Source organism: Poeciliopsis prolifica, unplaced genomic scaffold, assembly GCF_027474105.1.
Source record: "Poeciliopsis prolifica strain line A6 unplaced genomic scaffold, Auburn_PproV2 SCAFFOLD005, whole genome shotgun sequence".
NCBI lineage: Eukaryota > Metazoa > Chordata > Actinopteri > Cyprinodontiformes > Poeciliidae > Poeciliopsis > Poeciliopsis prolifica.
The window spans coordinates 13,184,619-13,211,725 of record NW_026562380.1 but is presented as its reverse complement, the minus strand read 5'-3'; the positions used below and the strand labels follow the sequence as shown (position 1 = coordinate 13,211,725).

The 27,107-nt window shown below is 39.1% G+C and overlaps 2 protein-coding genes across 2 annotated transcripts in view; one reads left to right on the top strand and one right to left on the bottom strand.

Annotated features, from left to right (window-relative positions):
* Nucleotides 1-259: 259 nt before the first annotated feature.
* LOC129359692 (protein FAM53B-like) lies at nucleotides 260-27,107 on the bottom strand. The gene is made up of 5 exons (XM_055029501.1): nucleotides 26,948-27,107; nucleotides 15,003-15,274; nucleotides 13,505-13,559; nucleotides 9,526-10,349; nucleotides 260-1,717 (listed from the first exon to the last, which is right to left on the bottom strand). The coding sequence occupies exons 2-5, from the start codon at nucleotides 15,081-15,083 to the stop codon at nucleotides 1,364-1,366; spliced, it is 1,314 nt and encodes a 437-aa protein (XP_054885476.1). The 5' UTR covers nucleotides 15,084-15,274; nucleotides 26,948-27,107; the 3' UTR covers nucleotides 260-1,363.
* The window catches only part of abraxas2 (abraxas 2, BRISC complex subunit), a 28,529-nt gene continuing 21,096 nt past the window's right edge, over nucleotides 19,675-27,107 (top strand). The window contains exon 1 of the mRNA XM_055029500.1: nucleotides 19,675-19,750. Coding sequence (XP_054885475.1) covers nucleotides 19,721-19,750 — 30 coding nt within the window. The 5' untranslated portion in view covers nucleotides 19,675-19,720. The remainder of the gene's footprint in view (nucleotides 19,751-27,107) is intronic.

Here is a 27,107-nt window from a genome sequence, read left to right as displayed (position 1 = left end):
ACACACTTTATTTTCCCCACTGAATCTTATTCTTCAGACCGGCCTGGTATTTCCCCTGGTCTTTATGCTGTTGTCAGTTCACAAATATCCTTTGACAAACCTCTGGGATCTTTGCAGAACAGCTGCATGTAAGGTAACTGTTTTTATTTAGGGATACCACAGTAAAGACTGCTGCAATGCAGGATAGAATTTGTCTATTTTTATTTTAAAAATCTGAGTGTTATGTGGTCAATAATATTTAATCACAGGTAAAAATATGGTAAAACTTCTGGTCACCATAATAAATGTTGGAAAAACTGCAAGAAAAGAACTATAAATGAAACTTTACCAGGAAATAAAAATCTGAAGATACTGCAGAAGATTGAAAAGAGAGTATTAAAAAAAATCGTTCAGAAACACGATGCAGGAAGTGACTGTGGGGGAGAGAGTGCAGCTTCTAAAGAGCACCTGGAAACTGCTCATTTTAACTTTGATCTAGAAATCTGCCTGGTGCAGAAATGAAAGAAGCAAATAAACCAGACATATTTGTGCAGGTTGTGAATTTATTTCCATTCAGTTAGAAGACAGGCCTTGAAATCTTTGCTCCTTTGCAAACAACATATAAAAAAATTCCCCCCTCCAAAAAAAAAAAAAAATGTAGAAAAATACACACTGCTGTTTGAACCTAAAAAGAGATTCAGTGTTTAATTCAAATATACACTTTGCATATAAACGTCAGAGACAGTGGCTTTAGGGTGAGGCTTTTCTCCTTGAAAAGAACTACAAGAACAAGCATTCAAAAGAAGGCACTTTTTGATTTTCTTTTTTTTTTTCTTCAACTCTTTATAAAGCTTATGGAGCCTACATTCAAACATAAAAGATTTATGTGTGCGCTCAACAGACAAAGGAGAAAAACAAAACTGAATGTCTGAAAGAAAACCTCTTTGTCTTCTGTTTCATCCCCAACTTTCAGATTACTCTGAAAATAGCAAATCTGAGCTGAATACAGGTGAGCTCAGCTACTACTACAGTACTAAAAAAATAAAAAATAAACTAAAGTGAGCTGACTTTGGAAAGATAATCAGGTTGGAAAGACATGGAGGGTTAGAAGACGCTTTTTAAGACACAAACCCCCAATTTTCCACTCCTGAGGTAAGTCAAATCACCAACTCATAAGAAATAAAACAAATCCTCAAAGGGTGCTGCTTTTTTGGTTAAAGCAGAAAGAATGTTCAAGGCATATGTGAAATTCTGAAGCTAACCTTCGGCAACATACTTAATATTTTATTATGAGTCACTTCCTACTCCTTTCAGTATCTTATCCCTTTCATGGTATTGCATTAGTCACCTCTCGGTACATTAAATGTGACCTTACAGTGGATGCTCAATTTCTTTCAATCTGCTCAAGGTCCAGCTCCCCGCCGAGCTGGAAAATATCCCTCTGTTTCACGCAGTCACCCTTCCAGAGGATGCGTTTACTGTCCACAGTGCAGCACGCAGGGGAACCGGGCCCTGAGTTCACGCTGCAAGCGGAATCGCTGTCCAGTTCCCCGTAGGACGAGTCCTCTTCCTCGTCGTCTGCCGCCATCTCCGTCCGCGACTCCAGCCCCCGCTCAGACACAGCAGCGAAGTCCGCCTCTTGGCCGACGGGATCGAACGAGCGTCCGCTCAGGCTGGACTTGAAGCCATCCGAGGACGAGACTCCGGGCCAGCTGAGGCTTTGAAAGGTCTGAAGTTTCTGGATGGAAGAGAAAATGGAGAAAAGTTCTCACTCCACTTCAGTGAAACTATAAAAGTTAAAGAGTTCTGACAGTTCTCAATTTAAACCAAAGTTTGTTTTCCCCAAGGACGTCTGAGCAGATTGGGTTTCTGTTTGGGCAGCCAAAAGGCTGGCTTTGCCTTTCATCAACAGCATGTGTACATATAAACACAAGCACACACAGAAGCCACTCAGGGAACATACGCATTATTTCAACCAATCTGGGTCGATAGTGGAAAAAAAAAATTAATAAAAAGAATCAACGGGATGAGCTGCAAACCACAGAAAGTATGTTCTGTCCAAGTGCAGTCTGGGCAGATGCATGGCTAGAGACGCACCAAATATGGTAAAGTCATTTCTTATTTAAGTCGCTGAGAGTTTCAGATGGAATGTATGCAAGCAAAACACTGCATCCCACTTCCAACACGTGACGTTGAAAGAGGCTCAAAGTTATCTGCTTCCTCTCTGCAGCGAACAAAGGCAGAGGTGCAGAGCGGTGCAGGGATTAATGATCACCAGAGTGCCCTCAGGCAGCAGATGTTCAAGCTATGGAGGTTTGCTCCACAAAGCCTTATCTCACATGATAGACACCTGTAACGTTGTCTAACGTGCTGAAAAGTAGGTTTTGAAGCCACAAGCTTGGAAATCTGTGTGTTTTTGTGACACAGCCCGATCTGGAAAGAAGAAATCTGAGGCTGGACGTTTTGCTGTCTGGGCTTAAAGTTCTGCTGCCTTTTGCTGATTTAGCATGCTTCATTTGACAACACTTGAGGTGATCATGTTAAAGTGGGAGGCATTTCTGCTGTACTTACACCAACAGAGGGGATTTCTAAGCTTTGGAACTCTGCATTCAACCCTCCAACCCACCTCTAGTATTACCCCACTACTAATTATCGCAGCAGAGGGAGAGACGAGGGCAAAGAAAAGGAGGGGGAGCAGCTTCTGCACAATATGCTTTCCATAAAATCTACTGAGGAAGACTGTGCTTCAAGTGGGTGTGGTGGTGGGTCAGAGCAGCAAAGTTATATTACTTCTATACACCAAGTTTCAGATCCTACACATATCTTATGTAGAGTAAGATGTGCAGTGAAAGGTATTTCCCCCTTACAGATTTTTTCCCCGCTTTATTATTTAAAGTTAAATGTTAAATATAAAAAAAATTCTACAAACAAAGGTTTTTATGTGTCGAGGGGGAGAAAAACAGTGTGGCTACCATTAAGTGTTTGTGTTATGAGTCATTTATATCCTTGTGGAGGGACTCTGCCCCAATCAGTTTTGCAGAATTGCTTTAATTCAGAAGAAAACAGCCTGCTAAGAATGACTTCGGATATTCCATGGAGAATATTTGGCAAAGACTGTAACTGCTGTGATTTATAACTTATAAATATAAACCGAAGGTACCTGCCTTAACAATCAAATTGTACACATTATCTTTAATTGTTTCTGCTTTCCAGTTCTGTTGCTACAGTGCACATGCCTGCTACAGGTGGGGCGTGAAAACAGCTTTGGGTTAGCAAGGTACATCAGAAACAAGATGGTAAATAAAACAGCGGCTTGATGTGTTTCTTCCATTGCCAACTTTTCTTTTTGAAAGCTCATTCAGCCGGGCATGGTAGAGGTTAAAATCGTTTTCTTCAGCAGGTGCTTTTTAGTCAACAGTTCAAACTCATTTTCTTTCTAATAATTCAAGGAGAAAAACAGAGATAAGAGACTTTAGGTGTACTTTAGGCTAAAATACAAGGCACTGAGTGTACTCAAAGCACAATCTTCTTCAGTTTTTGAGCTGAATGTAAAACAAGTTTTACATTCAACACAGTCAACTGAATATTTGCTACAGAACTTGGGCATTCCTCCAGAGAAAAGAAAAAGAAAAACACTGTTTGCATGGAACACTCTGGTATGGAAAGTCATTGTTATTCATCTGTCACATTTGCCCAAAATACAGTGTCATCATTTCCTTAGAGATGCTGTCAACACTGTTAAATAGTCACAAAACACAACTTCACATCTAACGGCACTCTTAACTCTTATGTTTCTGCTTTACATGGTGTTTACAGAGAAAGAAGGAACAGACAATTCAGACACCTGCTATGCCGAGGGCCTTTGGCGTTTCTGCTAATCTTAGCAACAATAGCGGTCTACGCTACTCTTGCAAGGAGAAATGCAGGCAGCTATGTGTGGCCTAGTCTGCAATTTTCCTGCCACAGCAAACTAAATCCTAAAAACAATAAACTCAACACACAAACGGTGCATTTTGTGTTTGAATGTGTTTAGTTGTCACAGTGGTGTATTTCTTTTTTAAACATATATATAAATAATAAACACCAATCAGGCATTTCTTTTTCAAAGCAGGAGCCATTGGAGCATAGCCTTTAAATGAAAATACCTTTCACTGCACATCTACAACACAGGATGGAAAGGCAGCTGCAGATTTACCCACCAAAACGTTAGGCAAATTTCCTCCTGATAAATAACAGTGTTGTATGTGAAAGGGAAAAAGTCCTGCACTATAACTGAGAAGAGTCATGCAGATTGTAAACAGAAATGCTCAAAATAACATAACATTAAAATAGAAAGGAACTGTTTCAAAAATTCAAGCTGTCGTTCATTTAGTTCTGCAGTGACGCTATATAAGACTCACAAGCTCTGACTACCTCAAAGAGCTTCAAGTTACTATTTGTATGAATGTGGCTATTAGATTATCAAACACCAGATAAACAGAGCAAGCAAAGATACCAATCTTTTTTTTAATTTAAGTTGGACACCTCATCAAAATTTTGACCTCTATGTGTTTTGTGGTTCATCCTTTCTTCCTAAAACTAAGACAAGTTTATTTTTCTCTATTACACAATGAAGAAAAATTTTAGAAAGCTCATTTGTGTGTATTTTTTCCTAAATAAAGTGGAAAAAATTATAATCTGAAAGGAAATCAAATCAAATCGTAAGAAAATCTAATGCAAGAACAAATTATAATCTGAAACTAAAGTATCAATTTGATACTGACAAGGTGTCATTATCAATATTATGAATTGATCTTCCCACCCCTATATATGCTTGCGCACATACACATTTATGACAAGTTGAAACATGCTATTTTTCAAAGTAAGGAAGCACAGAGAGACACCCAACTAGGGAGATTTTACACTTGTGCATAAGTATTAATTAGTTTTATTTTGTAATCAGGTTGCTGTGTATTGCAGACTTCTGCCCAGGTTCCTCTTGAAAAAAGGGCTTGTAACTCAACAATGATGACTATGTTTGCAATTCAAGAAATGGAATGAGATACAGGGAAAGGAGGGGGCAGAAGAGAAAACTTGGACCAGCAGGAAGATATAAATAGAGAGGAAAGAGGAGTTGTTCCGCTATCTTCTGGAATAATATTGTCTTTCTTAGTCTGCCAGTTTTTTCCCCCTTTGACCTCATACAAATCTGCACACACATGAACAAACATTGAATTGCCTACCCTAAACCTAAACCGCTAATGCAGCAGCACCCACAGATTCCCTGTCATTGTTTGCAGGGTTTGCAGTAACCCAACAATTATCAAGTGATCAGACAGACGCTGAAAAAGCCATTTCCTAAAAAGTAGAGTGTATGAGGTCTCAACAATCGTCCGGCAAGTTACCTACTATCAAGAGATAACATTTCCCCTTCTGACAGCGGCAACGCCCACCGTTCTGTGGAAAAAACAGAGGCATGCCAAGGTGGAAGGCCAACCAGGGATAAAAGAGGCTGTTGACTGAGGGGTGAACTGACACACATTGTTTGCGAGGAGGATATTCAAGGAACCCTGGTGGTGGCAACATGCAAATCCCTACAGTGTTCGGGTTATAGCCAATTAGCACGACATGCATCCCCAGAATTCACACTCTCCTTCATTGACGTGGTCCGGGGGAATCTAGAGGCCAAATTACACCATGTTCCACTGACAAAACACACAGGAGACTCATCCTGTCACAATCCTTCTCCCTAGTGCACCACAAACACACCTTCAAAGTTAACAACTCCATTTCTAACCCTCCCAGTATAAAGTTTTCTGTTTGTCAATCGTGATTGTTTGCTTTTTCCACTTTCCTTTTCGTTACTCATCTGCAAAACACAGATGAGTAACTCCACAAACATAAAAGGTATGAGAGGAAGTAAAGATTTATAATGACAGCCCGAGGCAAAGTCGCAGGGTACCCTTTGTGTCAGACAGTTTGGTTCGGCACACACCCACTTTTTAAGAAAACATCGAAAGATGAAGACCTGAGGAACAGGAAAAAATAGACATAAAATCTGCCTTGTGCTTTCATTTTAAAAGGGACCAGGAAGCTCTAGGCAATGTGTTGTGCAAGGTATGAATAGTTAACAGCATTAAGACACTCTTGAGGTTTTGATCAATTATGGTTTAAAAAATGTTAGAGTTACACAATGTATTGAATTGTGATCAAATTGTCAGAGTGTAAATGTGTTTGATCTTGAAATCAACAAAATAATGTACAAACTTATTATACTCAGTGCATACAAATTTTGCATTATGACAAATTAGATTTTAGATTTTCACTGCTCTCTTACCCACATTTGATATACATTTTTAATAGCCAAGCTGCTAAGGCTAGCAAAGATCAGTGGGACAATTATGTGGAATAAAAAGCAAGAAAAGAGTCCAAATATGTCTGTCACTCAAAATCCACAAAACATTCAGCAGCAATATCATAAGAACAACAATATTTTGTTATTATGGAAAGTATATGATATTAGACATTACAAAAAAAAACAACAAAAAAAAAACAAACACAATAAGTTATATAGGGACTTTGTTTTTGTAGAATGAGCATAAAGAAGAGCAGCACTCCATGTTTCTTACTACGATTATTTTCAACATGCTCGCAGCTTGCAAAGGGAAGTTGTGGTAATTCTTTTATTTTAATATATTCTAAGTTCTGAGTTTGACATGCAGAAGCCTGGTAGCAGAAGTGCGAGATTATCCAGAAGGTGCGGTCGGCATGCACAAGTTTGACTTGGTCATAACATCATTTGTAGCAGATCTGAGCTTGCCAGATCATCACACCCTCATTGTTCTGGCACTGCTTCAAGTTACAGGAGCCCTCTTAAGAGCGTTGGTGCAAAGTGCATCCACTGCCACCAAGCTGCTGCAAGGACCAGCAGCTTATATTCATTAGTCTTTACGCTAATGAATATAATCCCAAACTCAGCCATCTTACAAATAGAGAGTGGCATGGACCAAGCTCCACATGCATCAGGAGATGTGCTTGAGAGATACGGACTCACCTCCATATTGTGTACATAGGCGGTTTGTAAGGAGGCAAAGAGAGTAGCAAGCTTTAAAACGTAAAGACGTTTCATAATTTAGTAATAAAGAAATCCAAATCACTTCAGAAGTCAAATAAAAAAAGACATCATAGCCCTAATAGCACCGGTGAAGAGTAAGAGCTTCAAAAAGAGATTTCCATCATGCACATGCAGATAAAATTTCTCACTCCGACTATGCATGTGGGCAAGGGAAGCGGACAGATAGCAAAGCCTTGAAATGGCCCATCAAACTTGCACAATCTCTCTTGCTTCAACAATGCTGGTTTCAGGTATGCAAGTAGATAAAGCCAAATCTTCAGAACATACAGTTCCTTAACAATTACCTGGAATCAGAAAAGGTATTGAAAGAGATAAAGCTGGCTTCAGGGGTGCGCGTACACTTTTAATGTGTATATAGATGTGTCATCAGTGTTCTTGTTTTCCCCTGTTTTAGCAACTGGCAGGACTGAAGGAAACGTGCTTGCTAGGCTCCATTACCAAGGCCTAGCTGATAAAGCCCTGGCTGAGTCTTAAGGGTAACTGGCTGGGAACACGGCAGTTTGTAAAAAAAAAATTAAAAAGGAAAAAGGAAGGGAGAGTAGATGGATAAATTGATGATATGTTCTAATCAGGGGACAGGAGAAGAACAAATTCCCCTGACAAGAAATGTTATGGAAGTACATAAAGTTGTGCTCAGAAAGGTTCATAAAGTTGTGCTCAGGAAAAAAACAAAACAAAAGTTAAAATAGACATGGTTTAAAATCTAATAGCCCAAAGCCATTCTGGCATTCATGCTGCCGATTGAGTCCAGAATTTCGGCATTTCATTGAAAACTATAAACGGAACGAGAAAGCACAAGTTCTGTAAAAACCATCAGGGCAAGATTTAAAACAGTGCATGTGATTAAACATCTTGTGTCGTTCTATTTCGGGTTTGGGTTTGTCCAGGGGTCATTTATAATGTTCCAGCGCTTCCTCTGACCTTACAAAAAGAACAAACAAACTCTCGACATGGGGAAGGCAAGATGGAGATCAGCACATCCAAATATCCTAAAAATTAATCACCCATTGTTTCTTTCACTGCTTTGACAGAAGACAAAATACACTTAGTTTACCATAACAAGTTCTTCCATAGAACGGATTATTTTCCAATCGTGCTAATAAAAACAGGGCACAACTTGGATGTGCATGGGTGCAACCCGTAAAATCTGAATATCATTTAAAAGATAATTTATTTCCAGTTTCTCAAAAGAATATAGCATTGCCTAAGATGAGTACAAATATATCTACATCATAAAAATCTTATGTCAAAGTGCTAAATAGTGATAAGGATCTGATAGCTGTCCAGCAGACACATTTATTGAAAAAAAAAAAAGCAACAAAAGATTATTAGTTAAGAAGTTGGCTTTTCAGAGAATGGTAGTGGGAAGTTAAGTGGAAGGAAAACATAGTAGAGAAAGGTGCACATCAACAGGGATAACTGCAGCCTTTAGTGGATTGAGAAGAAAAATTAATTCAAGGGTTCGTGGGAGATTTACAAAAGTATGGATTATGGCTAAAGTCAGTGACATAATGGCTACTAAACACAGTAATGGCATAGTCATCAGACTATGACATGGTCTAGTAAAGTCACAACCTTTGTGTTAACCCATTCCTGAACCAACATTGTGATCTGAAGAATTTAACCCAGGTTAAAGAGGAGAAAGATGGGATTATTGCATCATGCTCCAGAGTTCTTTTTTGTCATTAAAGTAAACTTTATGCTTCTATGGCTTTGTTGTAGTGATCTGAGCAGACATGTCTATAAATGAACAATAATTTGATTCGTATGCGAATAAATATCAGAAATGCTCACTCAGCACAGCTCAGCTCTGACAACTCTCACTCAGCATGCACACGTCGCTGTTACTGTTTGCTCAGTCTCTGAGCTCGCCACTTTAGTTTTATGTAAATGAACCGCCAGCCAATCACAGACGACACTGTCTGTGATTGGCTGTGAAAGCTAAATATCGTAAAAGTTAAACTTCTTAAATTAAATTCATAATTAATATAATTATCATAGTTAAAATAATTTGTTTAGCTGTGTGATTGAACATGGGAAACTCCACTCCATGAGCTGAAGGAAAACTTAATTTCGAAAACATCTTTCAGGATGATTTAACCCAGGATAATCACACTAAAACAATATTTTCTAAATATGTTTGAGGATCACCTTGACATGCCTTTGGTAACAACAACAAAAAACAACAACAAAAAACAACAACAAAAAAACACATGTATAAAAAGGTATTTGTTTGTGTAATTATTTCACCCAGGAGTTGGCAGAATTGAATAAAGTGCATTTTACAGAATAATTTATAGACATAAAATGAAACTGGTTCAAGTTTAATCCCATGAAAAAAGGAAGAGCACCAGAGGTTTCTCACTAATATGGTTTCAAATGAATGTGTGCTTGTGAGATCTTGTCAGTGAGTGTCATCATTTCGAACTAACCTGAGTCATCTTTGCCAAATCCAGGGAGGGACGCTGCTCCTGGGCATCCTCTGGTCTCCTGCGTTTCATAGCAATCTTTTTGTCGTTCAGCACACAGGGCTGGGACCTGCTCCGTGACAGACTCCCCTTCCCAGCGTCTCTCCTTCCGAGCTCCGGGGTCGAGTCCGGAGAGCTGGTCTCGGACACCTCCTCCCGCTGGAGCTCTCTCAAGCTGATCTGCTCGTGGGAAAGGGACAGAGGCCGGAGGAAGACCTGACTGTGGGAGTGGTGTGAGAAAACAGAGCTGGGGGACACCGAAGAGGCGGTGAACTGAAGGTGGAGAGGCAGTTGTTGGTTGAAAAGTGGCGGGTCCCGGGTGGCGTCTGAGGGTGCGCTCAAGTATGAGGGCAAACTAAAGCTGGAGCTGCGCTGCATGGGGGGGAAGTGGCTCGCTCCACCTCGGACGCTCCCCCCACTGTGGTACCTACGTTTCTCCACTGACGTCCACACTCGAGAGCCCTGAGGTCTCCAAGATGAGCGGAATCCACTGAACTCGTCTGATAAGGACAGGGAGCGGCATTGCCGTTTGTTCGGGGGAGCCGCAGGAGCGTGGGTGGCGGGTGTGAAATGTGTCGGGGCAGGCGTCGTGTGGGTGCCAATCGTGCTGTTGTTACCCAAAGTGAGATCTCTTATCAGACTGGTGATAGCTGTGGTGCTGCCAGGCTCTTTGGCCCAATGCAGGCCTCTGGGTTCAGGCACCACGTCCCACAGGTTCTCCAAACTGGAATCTGTAGCTTTCTGCTGGATGGCACAGCTTCGTCCCAGGTCCAACCATCTGTCTGCCTCTGAAATGTAAAAAAAAAGCAGGCTCAGTCTGACATAAACGGAGATCTGAAACCATTAAAGCTGAGAAAAATATATTACATTTATAAGAGTATTTTTGCCTTCAGCTTACATACACAAGCACTAACAAAGTATTGAACGCTTCCTAGAGATATTAGGCGATATTATTATCTAGAAAAGGCTGCTGCAAGCTTCAAAGAAAACACATAGGTCAGAACAAAATCCAAAAGAAATTTATGAGTTTTGACTTGTAATAAACAAAAGGCTAACACTCATTTGTCTGAAAATGTTGATTCAAAAACAAATAACTCAAACGGCTCAACCCTTCAATCCAATGTTGCTCATGTGTGACGTCGATAAAACATAAAAAAATGAATAATGTTGACTGTAAGAAATGTGTGACTCAAAAAGTAGAACATGACTGGCTGACTTAATGCTTATTACTAATGCAGCATCAAGTTACCAATCCCGTTTCCAAGACAGCATCTGCTATCAAAATAAATACAATTAAACATTTTTGATAAACTAAACAAATTTGTTTAACATCCCCCTTTTTAAAAATACAACAGTTAATATTGCCTGACTTATTACATGTAAAGAATAATTTTATCATCAATATTGTGATTTTATATTCAGAAAATAGACTTTGTTTGTGGAATCAATACCGATGCTAGATTTATTTTTCTCAAATTACTTAGTCAAAAAAACGAACAAACAAAAGAAACTTCTCAAATACGTGAAACTTTGTGTTGGTCTATTACAGATGTGTCCTGGGTTAAAAGTTATTTGATAAATCTATTATTGCCAGTGGGTTACACATTATACATATTCATTAATGTACAGCTGCATTTACTTGAAAGTACAAATATGGGTGCACAAAACGGTGCTTTGAAACCGACTCCCACACACACACCTAATAATCATAAAAAACTGAGTGTGCTTTGCAATAAGTTGAGATGACACTATCTTAATTAACTTTGAGCTTCTACACACATACAGATGTGACACTTTGAGTGGTCATTATGACTAGAAAAGCGTCACATAAAATAAGTTCACTTACCATCCAATTTCCACCACACAGAACTTTACACACATTAATGACCTAGCTGGGAAGAACAATGCCAAGGGAACTAATCAGGCAAAATGGCACAAATACTGCTATTGTTGTGTTCTTGCATTTTTCTTGAAAACAGAGTTTTAAAGACTTTAAAGCTCACATCGGCACAGAAGTTTTTGTTTCAAGTTTTGTCTACTTCAGTTATTAACTTAACATCCCCGGGTTATCACATAATCTCTAATAAGACACATTCAAGTTAGAGTTTTGTGACGTGACTAGCTTTGAAACAGAATTTAAGGACTATGACTAACTCTTCCAAGGCATCGTAAAACCTAGTATTTATTGACCAGAGCTTCAAGATTAGTAGGAAGTTTAAAAAGGTGGTCGTTTTAAAGAGGAATTTGGCAAAGAAGAGCTCATTAAAACATGAAGTTAGGTAACCACCAGTATGACTAAGAGAGATCAGTGTGTTTGTGTTGGATAATTTTCCACAAGAGGAGATAGGGTACAAGCAGAAAAACCTCAGATGAAAGTCTTGTCCATTCATTTCATTATTTCACATAATTTTTTGTCTTTCTTTTTAGAAAATTCTGAGGAAGTCAGCATTCCTGAATGTTTTAAATTCTTACCTGCTCAAATGCAAATTCTTATGTAAAAAGACATGAACCAAAAGAGCTACGCAGAAATATGCTTTGAAAAACAGTAGGATTTGGCAGGCATCTCATCATCAGCATGGAGGTCGACCACACGGCTGCATGAGATAATAAGCAGACAGTAAAGTGCCACAGTTTCTTAAGCTACTAAGCCAAATGAATCAACTGAGGCTTCTGGTAAAGAGATCCTCTGGCAGTCTAAATCCTATCATCTCGGAAAGCCGTTTCAAGGTTCAGAAAAGCTTCATCACTGGTTGAAACAACCGTTTTGGGTGGACTAAGAATGTGTGCGGGCATCAGAGATGACCTCAATGCCGTAATGCTGGAAAATAACTCAAAGATATATTTGCATTTGTTCCAGAAGAGCAGGATTAATAGTAGAAAAGGAAGACGGCTCTAATACGTGTGACGTCAACACATTTTTGCTAAGAAGAAAAAGGGGTCAAAGTGAAAACTTGTATTTACAATAGAGTGTCTTTTAACAGAGGGAGTAATTACTGCAGCTCCAACAGAGTCTAGGGGAAATTGTTGACACAGGCGACAGTGTATTCAATTACAGTTCACTCCCATGAGAATGCGGTGCAACGTTGTATGGAGGCAGGTGCACCCTTATCATGACAAGGGGATGACAGACAGATGGAGAAAGGGAGAAGTGAGAGACTAAGCTGAACAACAAGACAGTTGAAGTCAGGGTCACTGAACTTGATGGTTTGACTAATCAAGGCATTAAAGAGGCAATGCATTAGACCAATGTATTTCAAGCTTTGCATTAATTGGGGCCACGATAGTACGTAAAAACTCTTCTAAGTACTACTATTTTGACAAAAATCCTAAAGCAGGATTGCAACGTGACTTGGAATTTTTCAGTTTGTGGTGTTCCATAAAAAAAGAGAAGAGAAATACTCTAATTTACCGGTACTAATTGATGGGTAGAAGAATTCAATTTCATTATGCATTTCATTTTTACACAAAAGCTGAAATTTTTAGTTGTGCAGTTAAAACAGCTAAGAGAAAGAAAAAAAAAAACTAAGAGAGCGCCAGAAGTCCAAGTGGAAAAGCAAGCGTTTGGTCCTAACCTCAAAATTTTATACGGCCTTGCATATAAAAACCTGCTGACAGCCGTTACAATTTTTTCTCACACTTCTGATGATCTAAATATAATTCAATCTCTCAATTTTGACGTTTCCAAGTTCCAACTTTGGCAGTAAATGAATTGCTTCCAGTATGTACTGAAAATTTTCCAAATGTTCCTCGCTTACAACTTGGCTATTGGTACTTATTACCTCTTCATAGGAGTTAATTCGTTTATATTTGAATTGCAAATAATTAAAATAGAAAGCCAACCAACCTTACTGGTAATTGTGCCACAGTCTGTCATTAAACTATTATGTTTTGAGCATATATTTGTATTTAAAACACAAGGAGGGATAAAGTAAGACCAACTCACCCACAGTTCCACAGGAGAAGAGGGTGGTCCCTCTGCTCATGATGTGGAGATCACTCTGTAGAGAACAAGTAAACAGCTAGTAAAATACAAAACAAACGGCAATGCAGGAAAGAAAATTCCTGCAAAATTGCCCGTCAGGCAAAGAAAAACATTGACATAAATTCCACTCATTTACTAGCAATAAAAAATATACCCAGCACATATTTCACATTCTTCTCATGAAAACATCAATATACCTTAAGTTGGTTTATTTTCTGAAATATGTATTGTTTTAGTGCACAAGTCTTGTTCCTATTAATATTCCATTTTATTTACAGAGTGTGAAGACATTTGAAGTATTCAAAACAACAACTCAGAGTCAAGCAGAAATGAGACAGGGAAGTAGCACGTCCTTGGGTGACTTATTTTGAACCACTGGAGCATTTAGCAACTTAAAGTCCCAGACATTTCACTAAAGAAAGAGGAAAACCAGAACCAAAAATAAAAGATGACATTTCATCAATACAGCAGGATTGATGCAAACGCTGCAAATTACCTCTACTTTGCGATAAGTTTTAATAAGGAATGAGACGCAGAGTGTCAAGGATTTATCGATAAAAAAATAACTGACTTTTAACTGGAAAACGGCAGCAAAACACTTTGTAATCTAAACTAAATAGGTCAAATCACCAATTTTTTTTGTATTTTTATTTTTTTAGATTTACATATTTATGTCATCTACAGCAGGACAGCCCATTTTTATTATGCCCTCAGGAATGGATGTCATAACCAAGGAATCCAGAAGTAATTCAAACTAATTTTTAAATATGTACTTAAGTGATTAGAGTACATCTTGCAAACCATTTTATTTTCATTAATTAAAGCTTGTCGCTTTTTCTTTAAGGAAAATGCAAAGTAATAAAAAAAAGAAAATGCATACACATACTTATATCCACCCATCCACACAAATAATCCAAATGGGTGAAAGTCATGCAAGCACAGGTTTCTATGGCAGCACTATGGCCTGTCTACTCTGATGATAGATACAGTCTTGATTCAATAAACTCAACCATACAATTAGGACACTGTTTTAAGACATCTCTTCAGAACAAAACTACCCTGGGCAATGAAGCCTTCTGTGTATGGTATGCTTGAAATGTCAAGACAAGATACAAGACAGGTTACGTTTAAAAACATTAAAATAAAAAGTATACTCTTGTTGACTTTCAGAATGAAGCCCACTTCATTTCAAACCAATACTTTGTATATTGGCATATTTAAGATTGTGGGATAAATTATGCAGAAAAGTTCTTGACATGAACAAGACCTGGCATGGGTCATCTTGTGAGGGGGTACACTTTGAACTAAAACAGCTCTGCACATTTTACATTTACTTCTATTTTGCTTCATCCAGTCTGTAGTACTCATTTAGTTTGCCCAAATATGTATAGCATGTGATTACCTCCATGATGACTTCTATACTAAATATTAATGAATCTGAAGGTGAAGTTTCTCTCACCGGCTGTCTGTCGGGGCTCTTGAACCTTACATCATTGACACCCTTTTTCTTTTCCAGTGTTTTTGAGAAAATGATCACCATGGTAGCACGCAGCTTTGCTCCGGGGTATACAGGTGCAGAAAAAAGCCACGGGTGGTCATCTTTATACAAGGGCAGAATGCAGATAGTGCATTTGGGTGAAGTGGACCAGCAGTTTGTGACCTCCCATCTGAAGAGAGCAGTGCTGACGAAGTCGGTCGAGGTAGGATGGTCTCTGGTAATACAGCTGATACCTGTGTTCACCAAAACAGGAGATTTAAAAGAAAAAACATTAATACCAAACAAAAAAGCGATGTGGATTTTTGTAATTCACTTAAATCTGCTCTTTTTTTCCATCCTGGAAAGAGGTATGCTTAAACACTGTTGTATCGCCTTCAGCGGTATTAGGCAAATAGAGGCTTGTGGGAGAAATTTAGCCTCTAAGGCTGTTTGTACAAGGTAAGGATTTGGAATGAACTAATAAAATATGATTTGTACAATATTCCATCTAAATAGCATCCACATTCTACAACAAATCCTGTCGAATTTTGGCCTGAAAGCAAAACACTGTATGGTAAAAAGCTAACTCTACAGATTTTCTAAACAAACAATTTCCACAGTCATACATGGTCCTGGCAGCATCATGCTGATGGGGGTGTTTTTCTTAGACATGGACAACTAAACTGAAGCTAAACACAGGGCAAACAAAGGGGAAAATCTATTGGGAGCCATACCTCTATTTTCTTTCCACTTCACAATCATGCCCATTGGAGTTTGGTTCAATGGCGAAAAAATTGTGGAAAAAATTCAAGAGGTAAAGATTTTTAATCAAGGCAAAATTGGAACACAAGCTACTTCTAATTTAAATTGCAAAGAACCAAACAGAATTGTGATGGGCCCAAAAGCAGGTTGTTTTACATGTAAACAGTAGAACATAATAAATGAAATATGAATACATGCAATGTATACAAATCTATATCTGCACATATAGCATCCATTAATCCACAATATAAAATGGGCTAAAAAAGGGAAACTGTTTACAAACTAAACCTGGATGAAAGACTTAAAAGAGAGGCGACAAACATTTTTCCATGTAGCATTAAACACCCTAAGACTTCAAAATGTTTAACCACCCAATTACCAGAAGAACTTCACACCTATAGAACTACTGTCCTGGTAAATAAAATAGCCTGCCGAGTGCTTCCTCATCCTTGTAAATAATGGAACGTTTTGGTTCTGGACATGTGGAAATCCTAACGTGCTGAAACAGAAGGCAGAGATTAACTAATGCCAGAAGAACAAAAAAAAAAAAAAAACATTCAGGACTCGCGTCAAACGACTACAGATGTGGTGAGGAGACCCGAGCAAAGGAGGAACATATATGAAGTTGCGGTCGCCTGCACCCGCATTTGGCTTAGCTAAACTGCACCAAATAAGACTCTTAAAAGCCTGTGTAAGGCAGATGGAGCATATGTGGCTGTAATTTGCTCAAATGGAAGAATGCTCATTCATTCATGCTTTTCTCAGGAGAAATAGCTGCAGCGGCTTGGGGGCCTAACTCCTTCATCAACCAGCCACTAAACCTACTGACAGTATCTAAATAGAAAATACCATCATAGCTCAGGTCAAATGTTGGGTAATGACAGCTTTCTAATGTAAAACAACATATGAAGCTAATGGCTCTTCCAGGCCTGCAATGTCACCCTGCCTCAAACATGTGGTTTAGCGTTAAGTAAGGGTAGTTGCGCTAAACATTCTCGGGTGTGAGGGTGTGCACACAGGGCAGAATTAGCTTTGAGGGACAGCAAGTCTTGCTGAGAACTTCTTAAAAGAAAACATATGAGGGAGTTGTTTACACAGGGCCTGGATAAAACATTTTTGGGCCGCCATAGTCTTCTCATATTACATCACAATGCCATCTTTGTCCAATCCTTTCCCCCACCCCACAAGTCGCATGACTACATAAATAATATAAATGTTTCATGTAAGTTTGCCCCTCGGACCAACTGCTAGCATATGACTCCCATTATCTCCATTTACCCCAGAGAGTCAGTGGAGCACAACCGGCCTCTGCAGACGAGAGGCACTGGTTCTGGTGGAGAGAGCTGGAGGAGGAGGAATTGTTTTCCTAGCTCATTTTTTTTTTTTTTGCAGACTGTTTTACTGATTAGGGCCGACACCGAAGTTTTGGGTGGAGCAGCATAGCAGGGTTTGTGTGTATATGAGAGGTAATCAGAATGAGGACCAAAGCGCATTGTGGTCATGCATGAAGGTTGCAACAGTGTGAGGTCAGGGTGATTTGGGAATGTGTTCATAAGGGCTGAAACAGCAGCTTGTGTTTTTTGTGCCTGTACATGCTGCCTGTTTATGCTAACCTGCACTTGCGTAGGGGACTGGCAAGTGGGGTCATGGGAGAGGGCAAGAACGAGTGTGAATTCAACCCTGGAGCCAAGCTTACTTAATGAACCAACTTGCCATGATGAGGAAACCAGAGCTTAGTTTAGCTGCAGAGCTCTTGTATTGGACTTGCACTGATCTGATAAAATTTCCAGTTTTGTTCCTCTATTTGATAGCATTTTGATCTTGTAGTAAACCTGGAATTTGATGAATCACAAAGCCTCTGTGAAGCGTACATCCTTTCACTGAAAACTAGGAGAGACATAATCGATGTTTTTCTTATCGTTTAAAATACCACAAAAGGCTATTAGAACTTTTAATTCTGCATGCTGCTGCACCTTCTCAACAAATTGCTGTAGGATTGTTAGAACGCATACCACACATTCCAAAACCAGCTACACAAATCAATAATGAAGGAAAAGTCAATTAAATTCAATATTTGTGGGCTGAACAGGATTATGTTACATCTACCTATAGCAGGCTGCAGAGAGCGGCGCTAAGCTCACAAAAAGTCAGTGACTCAGGAGAGCGCAAGAAAAGGGCACCTAAGCTGACATGGCTCTTTGCCCAGACAGTGATTTGCTCAGACAGATGAATAGACGCCCATTTGGGCCCCCAATAAAGTTCTGTGATGGGACGTTAGCTGTCCGTCACCCGGTTGGCTCTGGCCACTGCATACTTGTGCGGAGCGTGTCTGGTGTCAAGACTTTGATCAGTGGCTTTCTGTCAAAATAAAATTAAAGAACTCTTTTTCCACCAAACTAGACAGTGATAAGCTTTGTGGGTGTCTGAGTTTATGCTACTCCATTTTTTTTTGTTAAGACTCTTGATGTAGGTGCTAACTTTAGCCACATTTTTGTGATTGTCTTAAATGAGAACTGTTAATTCAAGAAAAATACAGAGCCACTCCTCTTGAAGATAATGTGCTTTAGGTTGTAAAAGTGGTCCTAAAGGGCTTAGGGGGGTTTGAGACATACCACGGACTCCTTTAGCCATCACCCTAGTACCCGCTTGCGAAGGAAAGCAGGCCAAAATCAGCCCACTTTAACACCAGTACATCTTCACAAGTGGAAAAACAAAGCCTTGATCCGTCAGTTAAACATTTTTCTATTGTCACTGTTAAAAGTTCATCGGGCTGACATTTAGCTAGTTCTTTTGTTTGTGACTTTTTGTAGTTTTACTTCATTTCTCTTTGTGCTTCCAGAAACAAGAACATCTAATAAAACTGGTTCTTTTCTTCTTCTCTGAAGGTGTCTCTGATGCCTCCACACTGGAGGCATCAGTTTAAAAACCTAACATTGGATGTCCATGGAGATCATTGTTTACAGCTATTTAAGGTTGGTTTGCCCTTGCTTTTATTTAGTCTAGTGAGAAATGTTGAATCAGACTTTTATAGCCCTTTTGGTCCAGTTCAAGTCTGCCTTGAACAAAAAAATAATGTAGAAAAATCAGGTATGGCTAGTGCAAGTGACCAGCCACATTTAGAGATCAAAAGTAGCATTTACATGGACCTAAACCCCAGTGGACAGTGCCTTCGTTTCATGTGCTAAAATCCCTCTTTGTCTTTGGTGCTACTTTCATTCTCATGTTCATTTATTTGTGGTAAAACAATGTCTTCAGTTTCAGTACGATCCACAATCCTTCACCTAACATCAAGTCACCTCGCAGATCTGCCATTTCTTAACAGTGCAGTTCACACCGGAATTCATCTTACTACACAACAAAAAGTGACACGGAGATACACTGACCTCAGTTGCAGATGTAAGCATACTTTCAATGTATGAGCTGTACTTCCCCTGTGGTAAGACTGTGCTGCTGCTAAACTGGGTGTGGAGCTCGATGATTTTATTACCAAAGACGCAAAACGAGAAATCCCCAAAGTGAGCTTGACTTGCAGTGAACAATATGTCACTCGTACTTTAACAAAAAGACTCAATGAACTCAGAGAGCAGGTCCAAAATTATTTAGACCCCGGGCAAATCCCTTTTTTGTTCCTATTAGCATACATAGTCAAACTGATGCATAAAACTCACATTGAGCATATGTATAAACAAAACAAATTTGCACCTTTTTACAAATCTAACCACAGTTCAAATGATGTCCCAATCTGTCTTCATGCCTCATTTATGTTGTAGACACTCTTGACTTGCTAAGAGCGTGGTTGCACATTATAAAATAGTTGCTAAGTTAAACACTGTTTCTAGGAACTGAATGGGTAGCCATAGCAGCCATTCACAAACGGAGGTCAACACTGACAACTGCTGATTTGGAGACAACAGACGTCATCGATCTTGTTAAAACTGATGTCTGGACAGCTCATCAATTTCTTATCAGTAAGTGTGTTTGTTATAGGAAATTGGGTTGAGAAAGGCACGTTTATTAAGCTACGTGCAAACTGAAAACTACAAACTGTTGTGTTTTTTTTTGGGTGAGGGGTTATTTTTGCCCTACTCAGGCAACTCTGAAATGTATTCAGGTTTGACCCTGGTGTCTCAGAGCAGAAATTAGTTAAATGAATTCTTTAGAAGCTTGACAGGCATCGGATCAGGTGTTTTAGTTTAAGTAAAGAAAGGTATGAGGCCTCTTGCCCCCAGGAGTAACCCCTAAATGCCATGGCTACTCATACATCAGGTAGCCCACTAATTGCACTGCTCCTTCCCAATCAATCCTTGCCATTCTCTGGTGTTTTCTTCCATTATCCATGAGTGCCTGGCTCTGCTCTGTTCTCCGCACACAAGCCAAGGCCCTAATCCATCAGGGATACATTACATGGGAGCCTCCAGTGCTCCTGGCAATCCCTTGCAATTGTTCAACTCAGAGAAAAAAAACAAACAAACAAACAAACAAAAAAAAAAAACAGGGGCCACTCCTGTGTTGCAAAAGAAAGTTATATTGCACATCCTGTCACAATTGATCAGCCAATAAAGTATCCTTTTGGTGTTACATAACACCATGTTCCCACCATAGGGCTGTGGGTGAGTTTTAGGGATTGTGTACGGACAGGAGTATGTCAGAATGAAAACTATGCAGCATTCCATCGGCCCATTCATTCATTCGTGACGGGGCTCAGTTTGCCACATGGACCTCTCTGACTGCTCAGCACACTGTGAAACAGGGGTGTTAAACAGCCAGGATTTAAGAGCAAGCTGGAGGTGTGTGAGACTTTGGGTATAATTATTTTTTTCTTTCAGGAGCCCACCATTGTTTATGCAGCTATAAATAGGAAAAATGTCAAACAATTTGAGGGTGTTCTACGTTGTGCAAAGCAAAGCAGGAAGGACCATTGCCACGATGTTGAAAATAGTATGAATTAGAATGTATTGCCGACTGCAAGCTTGGAATTTACCAAAAACATTTTTAGCAGTTTTCCTTCCTCTTACGCCTCACTCATAAATGCAGCATACGTAAGTGGATGAATTCATATTGTGAAAAAAAATATGTCGGTTTAGTCACTGTCAGCAGAATAACTTTAGCGATTCAAAATAACTGACAAGGCATAATGTGCATAACAAGTTTAAAGTCCTTTTCTTGAGATAAAGAAGAAAGTGGCCAGCATTTTCCCCAAATGTATGAAGTCCTACAATCCCTATTATCCACCTGTAGGCTACACAAAAATGGCAGCCACACTCTTTCCTTGTTTGGCTGTTTGGAAACATTTCTAGTCATGAAAAACATGAAGTGTCAAGCAGGGATTAAATAAGATTCCACTCACTTTAATACCGCTACAGCTAGAGTTAGCAAGCGACAAGTTGCATGTCTGTAAAGTAGAAGGCTGCATGTTCGCTCCCCATGCAGGTAACCCAGCTAATTTCAAATATCAACTTGGTCTACATATGCAACAAAAAGATTTAGTATTCTGTGCAACTACCATAAGGATTTGAAAGTACTAATGAACTTTCCCTGTATTTTTTCTACGTCTGCTTTAGTCCATATAGGTAAGCCAAAATAGCAGGAACTGCCGTGTTATATTAGGAATTACAAAAGAACCAGAATCAGACTAGAATGAGTCAATGATTCTGGTCCTTGAATTGGTTATAAAGGATTATAGAGATTTATGGGCTGAAGCCATATGAAAGTAACCCAAGTTTTTAAAAAGTAAAAAGTTTCAAAACTGTATAAATTCTCCACAACATTAATTGAAGTCATTTTAATGAGATGCCAGAGAGAGTGATGATGATGTGACTAAAGCTGTGTGGAGCAAAGAGAATCAGAATAAGTGAACCAGCTACTATTAGTTTTAAATTGGTGTGTCACTTGAGACATTATTTAAACTTTGACAACTGACTTGAGTTGAACCCAACATGACATTTGTTTTCAATTATCCTGTTAATACTGTGAAACTGTGGTACTGTGACTCAATGTTAGAATGCCATCAGGTCATTCTGACCCATATGGAGCTGCCGTGAAAAGTTTCACAGCAATAAAAAGTGGTCACGGAAAAATCTGTATTTTTCTAAGTGTGGCATACATTCAAATAGATTTTTGAGAAAAAAATAATCTCTTTTAATATTAGCTTTCTGACTTTTAGTCAGAAAGGTTAGCTTTAGTCAGAAAAGCTTTTGTATTTATTTCTCATGAGTGCAAGTTATTTCTCCAAGTTAGCTGACGGTTGCAAACTTAAGTAACTTGCTTACCGTGCTGCTATTTGTAATAAAATAGATATATTACAGAAGCATAAAGACTGTAGGTTATTACAAGTCTCCATGAAAATTGGTCCTGTTTATAAGAGCAAGATTATCAGGTGACAGTGTCTCTGTTATCAAGTCAAAGAGAGACAGTTTTGAAATATGTCACACAAGCCATTTACAGAAAACAGGAAAAGTTTTTAGTTACCAACTTGTGGTCTGGTTTCTAATATTGAAGGTTGCACAGAAATGACTAGCAGCAAGTTACAGTAAGTTGTGGAAGTTGTGGGACCAAGGGAATCCTTGAAACTTAACATCCACAAATGTATGAAAAAGCTGTTGTGGCAATAAGTCTTGTAATACCGTGGAAGTTATTTGCTCAGACTCATACTTCTTCATCATCATGTGCTCTCACCACAAATACTGAAAGCAAAAAAAATCAGAGTATCGTAATCGATAAAAAAAAAAGAAAATGTGATAAAGGAAAAACCACACAATTATCTTAAAAGAACTTGAAATAATTTAAATTTCAGATTAAAGTCTTTTTCACACTGAGCTAGAAAAATAAACCAACATCCACAAAGATCTGGGCTTTGTCTTCACTAGAAAATCTAGTACAAATGTGAAATGTTGCAGGTATTTCTTAAATTGAATTGCTGCATTTGTTAAACATACTGGAACCTTGTTACTTGTAGAATTTACTAAGTACAACTTGTACTAGTAACACAGAGACATCACTAAAAATGTATGCCATTGTAAAATTTGTCGACCAATTCTAGTCCCAAACTAATCATTATAAAATTATTTTTCAACCCATAGTCTAAGTAATGAGCAGTGATTCTTAGGCAGACATTTTAGGATGACCATGAGGCAGTGATTGAAGGTGTTTTTATCTATCAACTGCAGGAGATAGTTTTAAGAAAAGGTCTAAATGTTCTGTCTCTTCTCTCCAGTCTCAATCGTAAGCCTTTTAATTCTTATAGTTCCCAATTAGTTATTTAGTCATCAGAATGCAAACAAATTCTATAAAAATACACAAAATAATTCTGTAAGCTTTCAGTTCTCCTTTCTTAATCAGAGGCAAATAGGAAACTGTATCAGAAAAGGGGGACACAGAATCATCTAGACGAGACCTGATAGGATTGGAGTTTTGAGAAAAAGTCATTTCAAAATGGTAAAGACAGGAATGCAGAACACTGTTTTTCATAAACCAGAGAATACAATGACAAAAAGAAAGAAAATGCAAAACCATCAGCTCACCTGGACTATGGGGCTTTCCAGCAAAAACAGGTTAAACACACACAAAGCTTCCAATAGCATCAGACGTCGGATATGCAAACGAACTAACAAAAACTAAGCCCCTGAGGGGACAGATCCTCATTTGAGAGTCAAAAAAAACTGCGCTCTCTTTTTTTCTTTCTCTCTCTCTGAACTCAAGATGCTTCTTCACTGTCACTATCTATGAGAACAAGAGTGAGATGTGTTGATGGGAACATTTCTATTGCATCCCAGAAAGCTTTTCATCTCAGGAGTCTGGTTTTTAGGGGGTTGGGGTAGTTCTTGTGTTGCAAGTCTGCCTCTTTTCTTTTCTGAGCCATTCTTTTCTTTTCAGATGTAGGTCTTAGGCTCTGTGGGTGACAAGACGCCAGACTCTCAAATCTGTTATGTTAATGAGGAAGGAAAATGTTCAATAAAGAATAGCAGAATTCATATAAATAGAGTTCAGAGTGAATATATGTGTCAGTACGTCGGGAGCAGGGCTGGGCTGGACTACGGGTCCCAGAAAAGTAAATCTAACACGGATAGGCGCAAAGAGTCATGGTAAAGAATCGCGTTGCGTTATCTTCGCAGGAATATCACAGAAGTAGAAACGGCAACGCAAAACGAAAGAGGGTTGAAAGTGGCAGCGTGCGCGTCATCATGTAGAGCGAGTTAGAGCCGTACACACAGACGCTGAATGGACCAGAGGCCCGCTCAGCCACAGGCACACAGCTGCCCACTGGCAGAATGGAGCTCTAATAGGACCTTTTGCTTGCAACACAAAGGCCTTGCAAATGTTAGCATCTTAAGCACACACAGTGCAGCGCAGAGTGATCCCCTTTAAAAAAAAAAAAAAGAGAGAGAGAAAAAAGACACCAGCCTTAGATTGCTGCCATAAATTATGCTTCTAGCATGTCAAAAACAAGCCCGCTGACTAACAGTGCCAGAGCTGTTGTTGAGTACAAGTGCTGCACGCCAAAGCTGCACTTCATTAAAGTGACTGCCAGCAACTGAACAACGATTTGCCAGGGTATCTGGCCACTTTTGAGTACAGCTGCAAAGCCTCCACAACACTCAGTATAAAAAACGGGAAACCTCCGTTAAATGGTTGATTGCATTTTCTTTACTCAGTAATTAGATACTTCAAGGGCAGAGTAAAATTGAACAAATTTTAAACTTGAGACGTCATTTGAAACCTCTTGACAACTGACTCGAGTTGAACAATAATGACTTTTTTATTAAATCAATAAATTGAATTGACCTTTAAAAGCCAGCCAATTGTACACGTGACCGAAATCTTGAGCGCAGAGCTAAAAAAGAAAGAGCTGGACCGGGTCGAGGAGGGTAATCATCAGACAGGCCATGAAAACAGGTTTACAGATTCACATGACAGGATCTGATGGATCTGGACTGCATGTTCCCAACAGTGTGATAACCTTGATTAAAAATTTTATGGCTTCACTGTATAAAATTTATCTGATTGCCTTTATTGGATACATAAAATACAACCAAACTTTACTACAATTACTATAAAATAAGTATTAAAGTCCTAATAATGTCATCCATGTATATGTTACTACTTATTTTGTTTCTCATATTGATTTTTGGTACCAAAAGTCAATATGAGTCTACTTTGTTTTCTCAGACAGATCACACTGAGCCATTTTGGGCAGAAATTATGTTTAGATTATGACCAAATTGAATCTGTTTGATTTTTTTTTTAAAGTGCCTTGAGATGACCACTGTTGTGATTTGGCAATTAAATGTGTGCAGGATAAACAAGCTAAAATGAACTGACACTGTAAAAAAAAATATAAAACACGCAAACACTTTTGGCTGACTAATGGACATGCTGCTCATTAGTCAGAGTGATGGGTTGCACCCTGCAGAATGTTGCTGCCGTCACTGGAAGTGGGAAGTGTTAAAAAACAAAAAGATTTTGGTTTCTTGCAGGTGAGACAAAAGTGTTGTACTTTTCTTTCAGCCTGCTGACAGGCAGTGCAAAGCAGGAAGTCTTCAAAGGGAGGTAAAACATTTCAGTCACTTCTTTTTTGGCATCTCATTAAAAGCAGTTTAAGACAGAAGAAAATGTACCTTTTTATGAGCCTTGGGATGCCTTAATACAATGCATTCCATGCCTTGCTGTGACATTGCAGAGGCGGTACATTTTGGAAATCAAAGGAATGAGCAGCCATCAAAATTCTCTCACACAGATAAGAAAGACTAAGAAAGCTAACTTCGAGACAAACCAGTTTTTCTTTTGTTTGTTTTTTTCTTTTTTCTTTTCTGAAGCACCCCCATCAACATCTCAAATGTGATTGGACACTAGAGCTGACATGAGATTAAATCTTTTTGCCCAACTATGCTTTGTGTCGACCTTAAACTTTTTTCTACATTTTCTATTCATAAGGACCATTCACAGAGCAGGATTTGCGAAAGAGCCTGTGACATTTCCTGTTTTGCTGACCGAATTTGTCCCTCTTCCTTGCACGTTACGCCCCAAGAGCTGCCGTGGAGGCATCCAAAAGGCCCCTTTTCTAGGTATTTCCGATTACGGTGCAAAAAAAGCAGTTCTACGTGCTCTTGTGTTTGTGGTGTCCACAAAAGATCAACCAACAGTCATAAAATGGTAAGCAAGGCAAAACATAAGCCAACACTTTGACTTCCTAAACATCCAAAAAAATAAAAAATATATCGCCCATTGACACAGGCCAATACCGAATACTTTGCTACCACATTCTGAGTGCCCTCATTTGGATTATTATCCGAGGCTGCAATAAAGAGGTTTCAAAATGAGGCTGGTGTAGGCGGCCTATTCAGAATAACTGCAGATGATTTACTGTACTAACATTGTTATCGTTTATTGTTATAGTGGTTTCAGTTTCATGTGTAATAACACAAGTTTATTGTATATGACTGTCATATAGAAGTATAATCATAAGGGAACACCAGTACATACTATCAATACTCTGCCACATTTACCTACTGGTGTAGCAGCAAAATCAGTGCAAAAAAAACCAACAACAAACGAGACATCTTCTTGAGAACCGTCCTTAGAAAACCTTTATAATTAGTGATAAGAGACTTTTATCTGTAGCAGAGAAAAAAATATATGTGGTGGAGATTGAGTGAAAGATATGGAACAAAGCCTCAGCATGCCTCTCTCTCAGCCTCTTCTCACAAATGTGGTGAGGAGCTGTTTGTCAATAGACACTGCTGAACAACCGCACTGCCTCTCTGCACACTGGTACGGTATCTGCACGTTCAGTTTCATTGCGTTGACTGTCACATTAAAGGCTGCTTGTTATCTGTAAGTGCTTGTGTGCACCAGTCCTAAACATTTAAAGCTGTTTATTAAGCCTTAACTTGGTCAAGTACAAACTTTCAATAAACTGGTCATTCACTGAAGCCGACATTATTCAGCATGTATCTTTCTACTTTGATTGTGTGAGTTGATTTTTAAATAAATAAATAAATAAAAATACACACAACCACACGCTCAAGTTTTCTTTCTAGTTCCCCTAAGTATCTTGCCCGGATTTCAGGGGAAACCCAGCATGAGCCAAACTGCAAACTCCTGAGCAGTTCAAGCACAAACATCAAGATGCAGCTTTTAGGACGACCGCGAGTCTGAGTGAATACTACCTGGTCGGCAGATGTCTTCTTTTGAAGTTATGTCATCTTCGGTAAACGAAGAGAGGAAGCGAGATTTTTCTCGCAGCAGCAGCAGCCGTCAAGCTCGGCGTCCTCCAAACTCAGGAGTGAGGAGAACTGCGAGGCGCAGAGCTGCTGACTTCTGACTCCA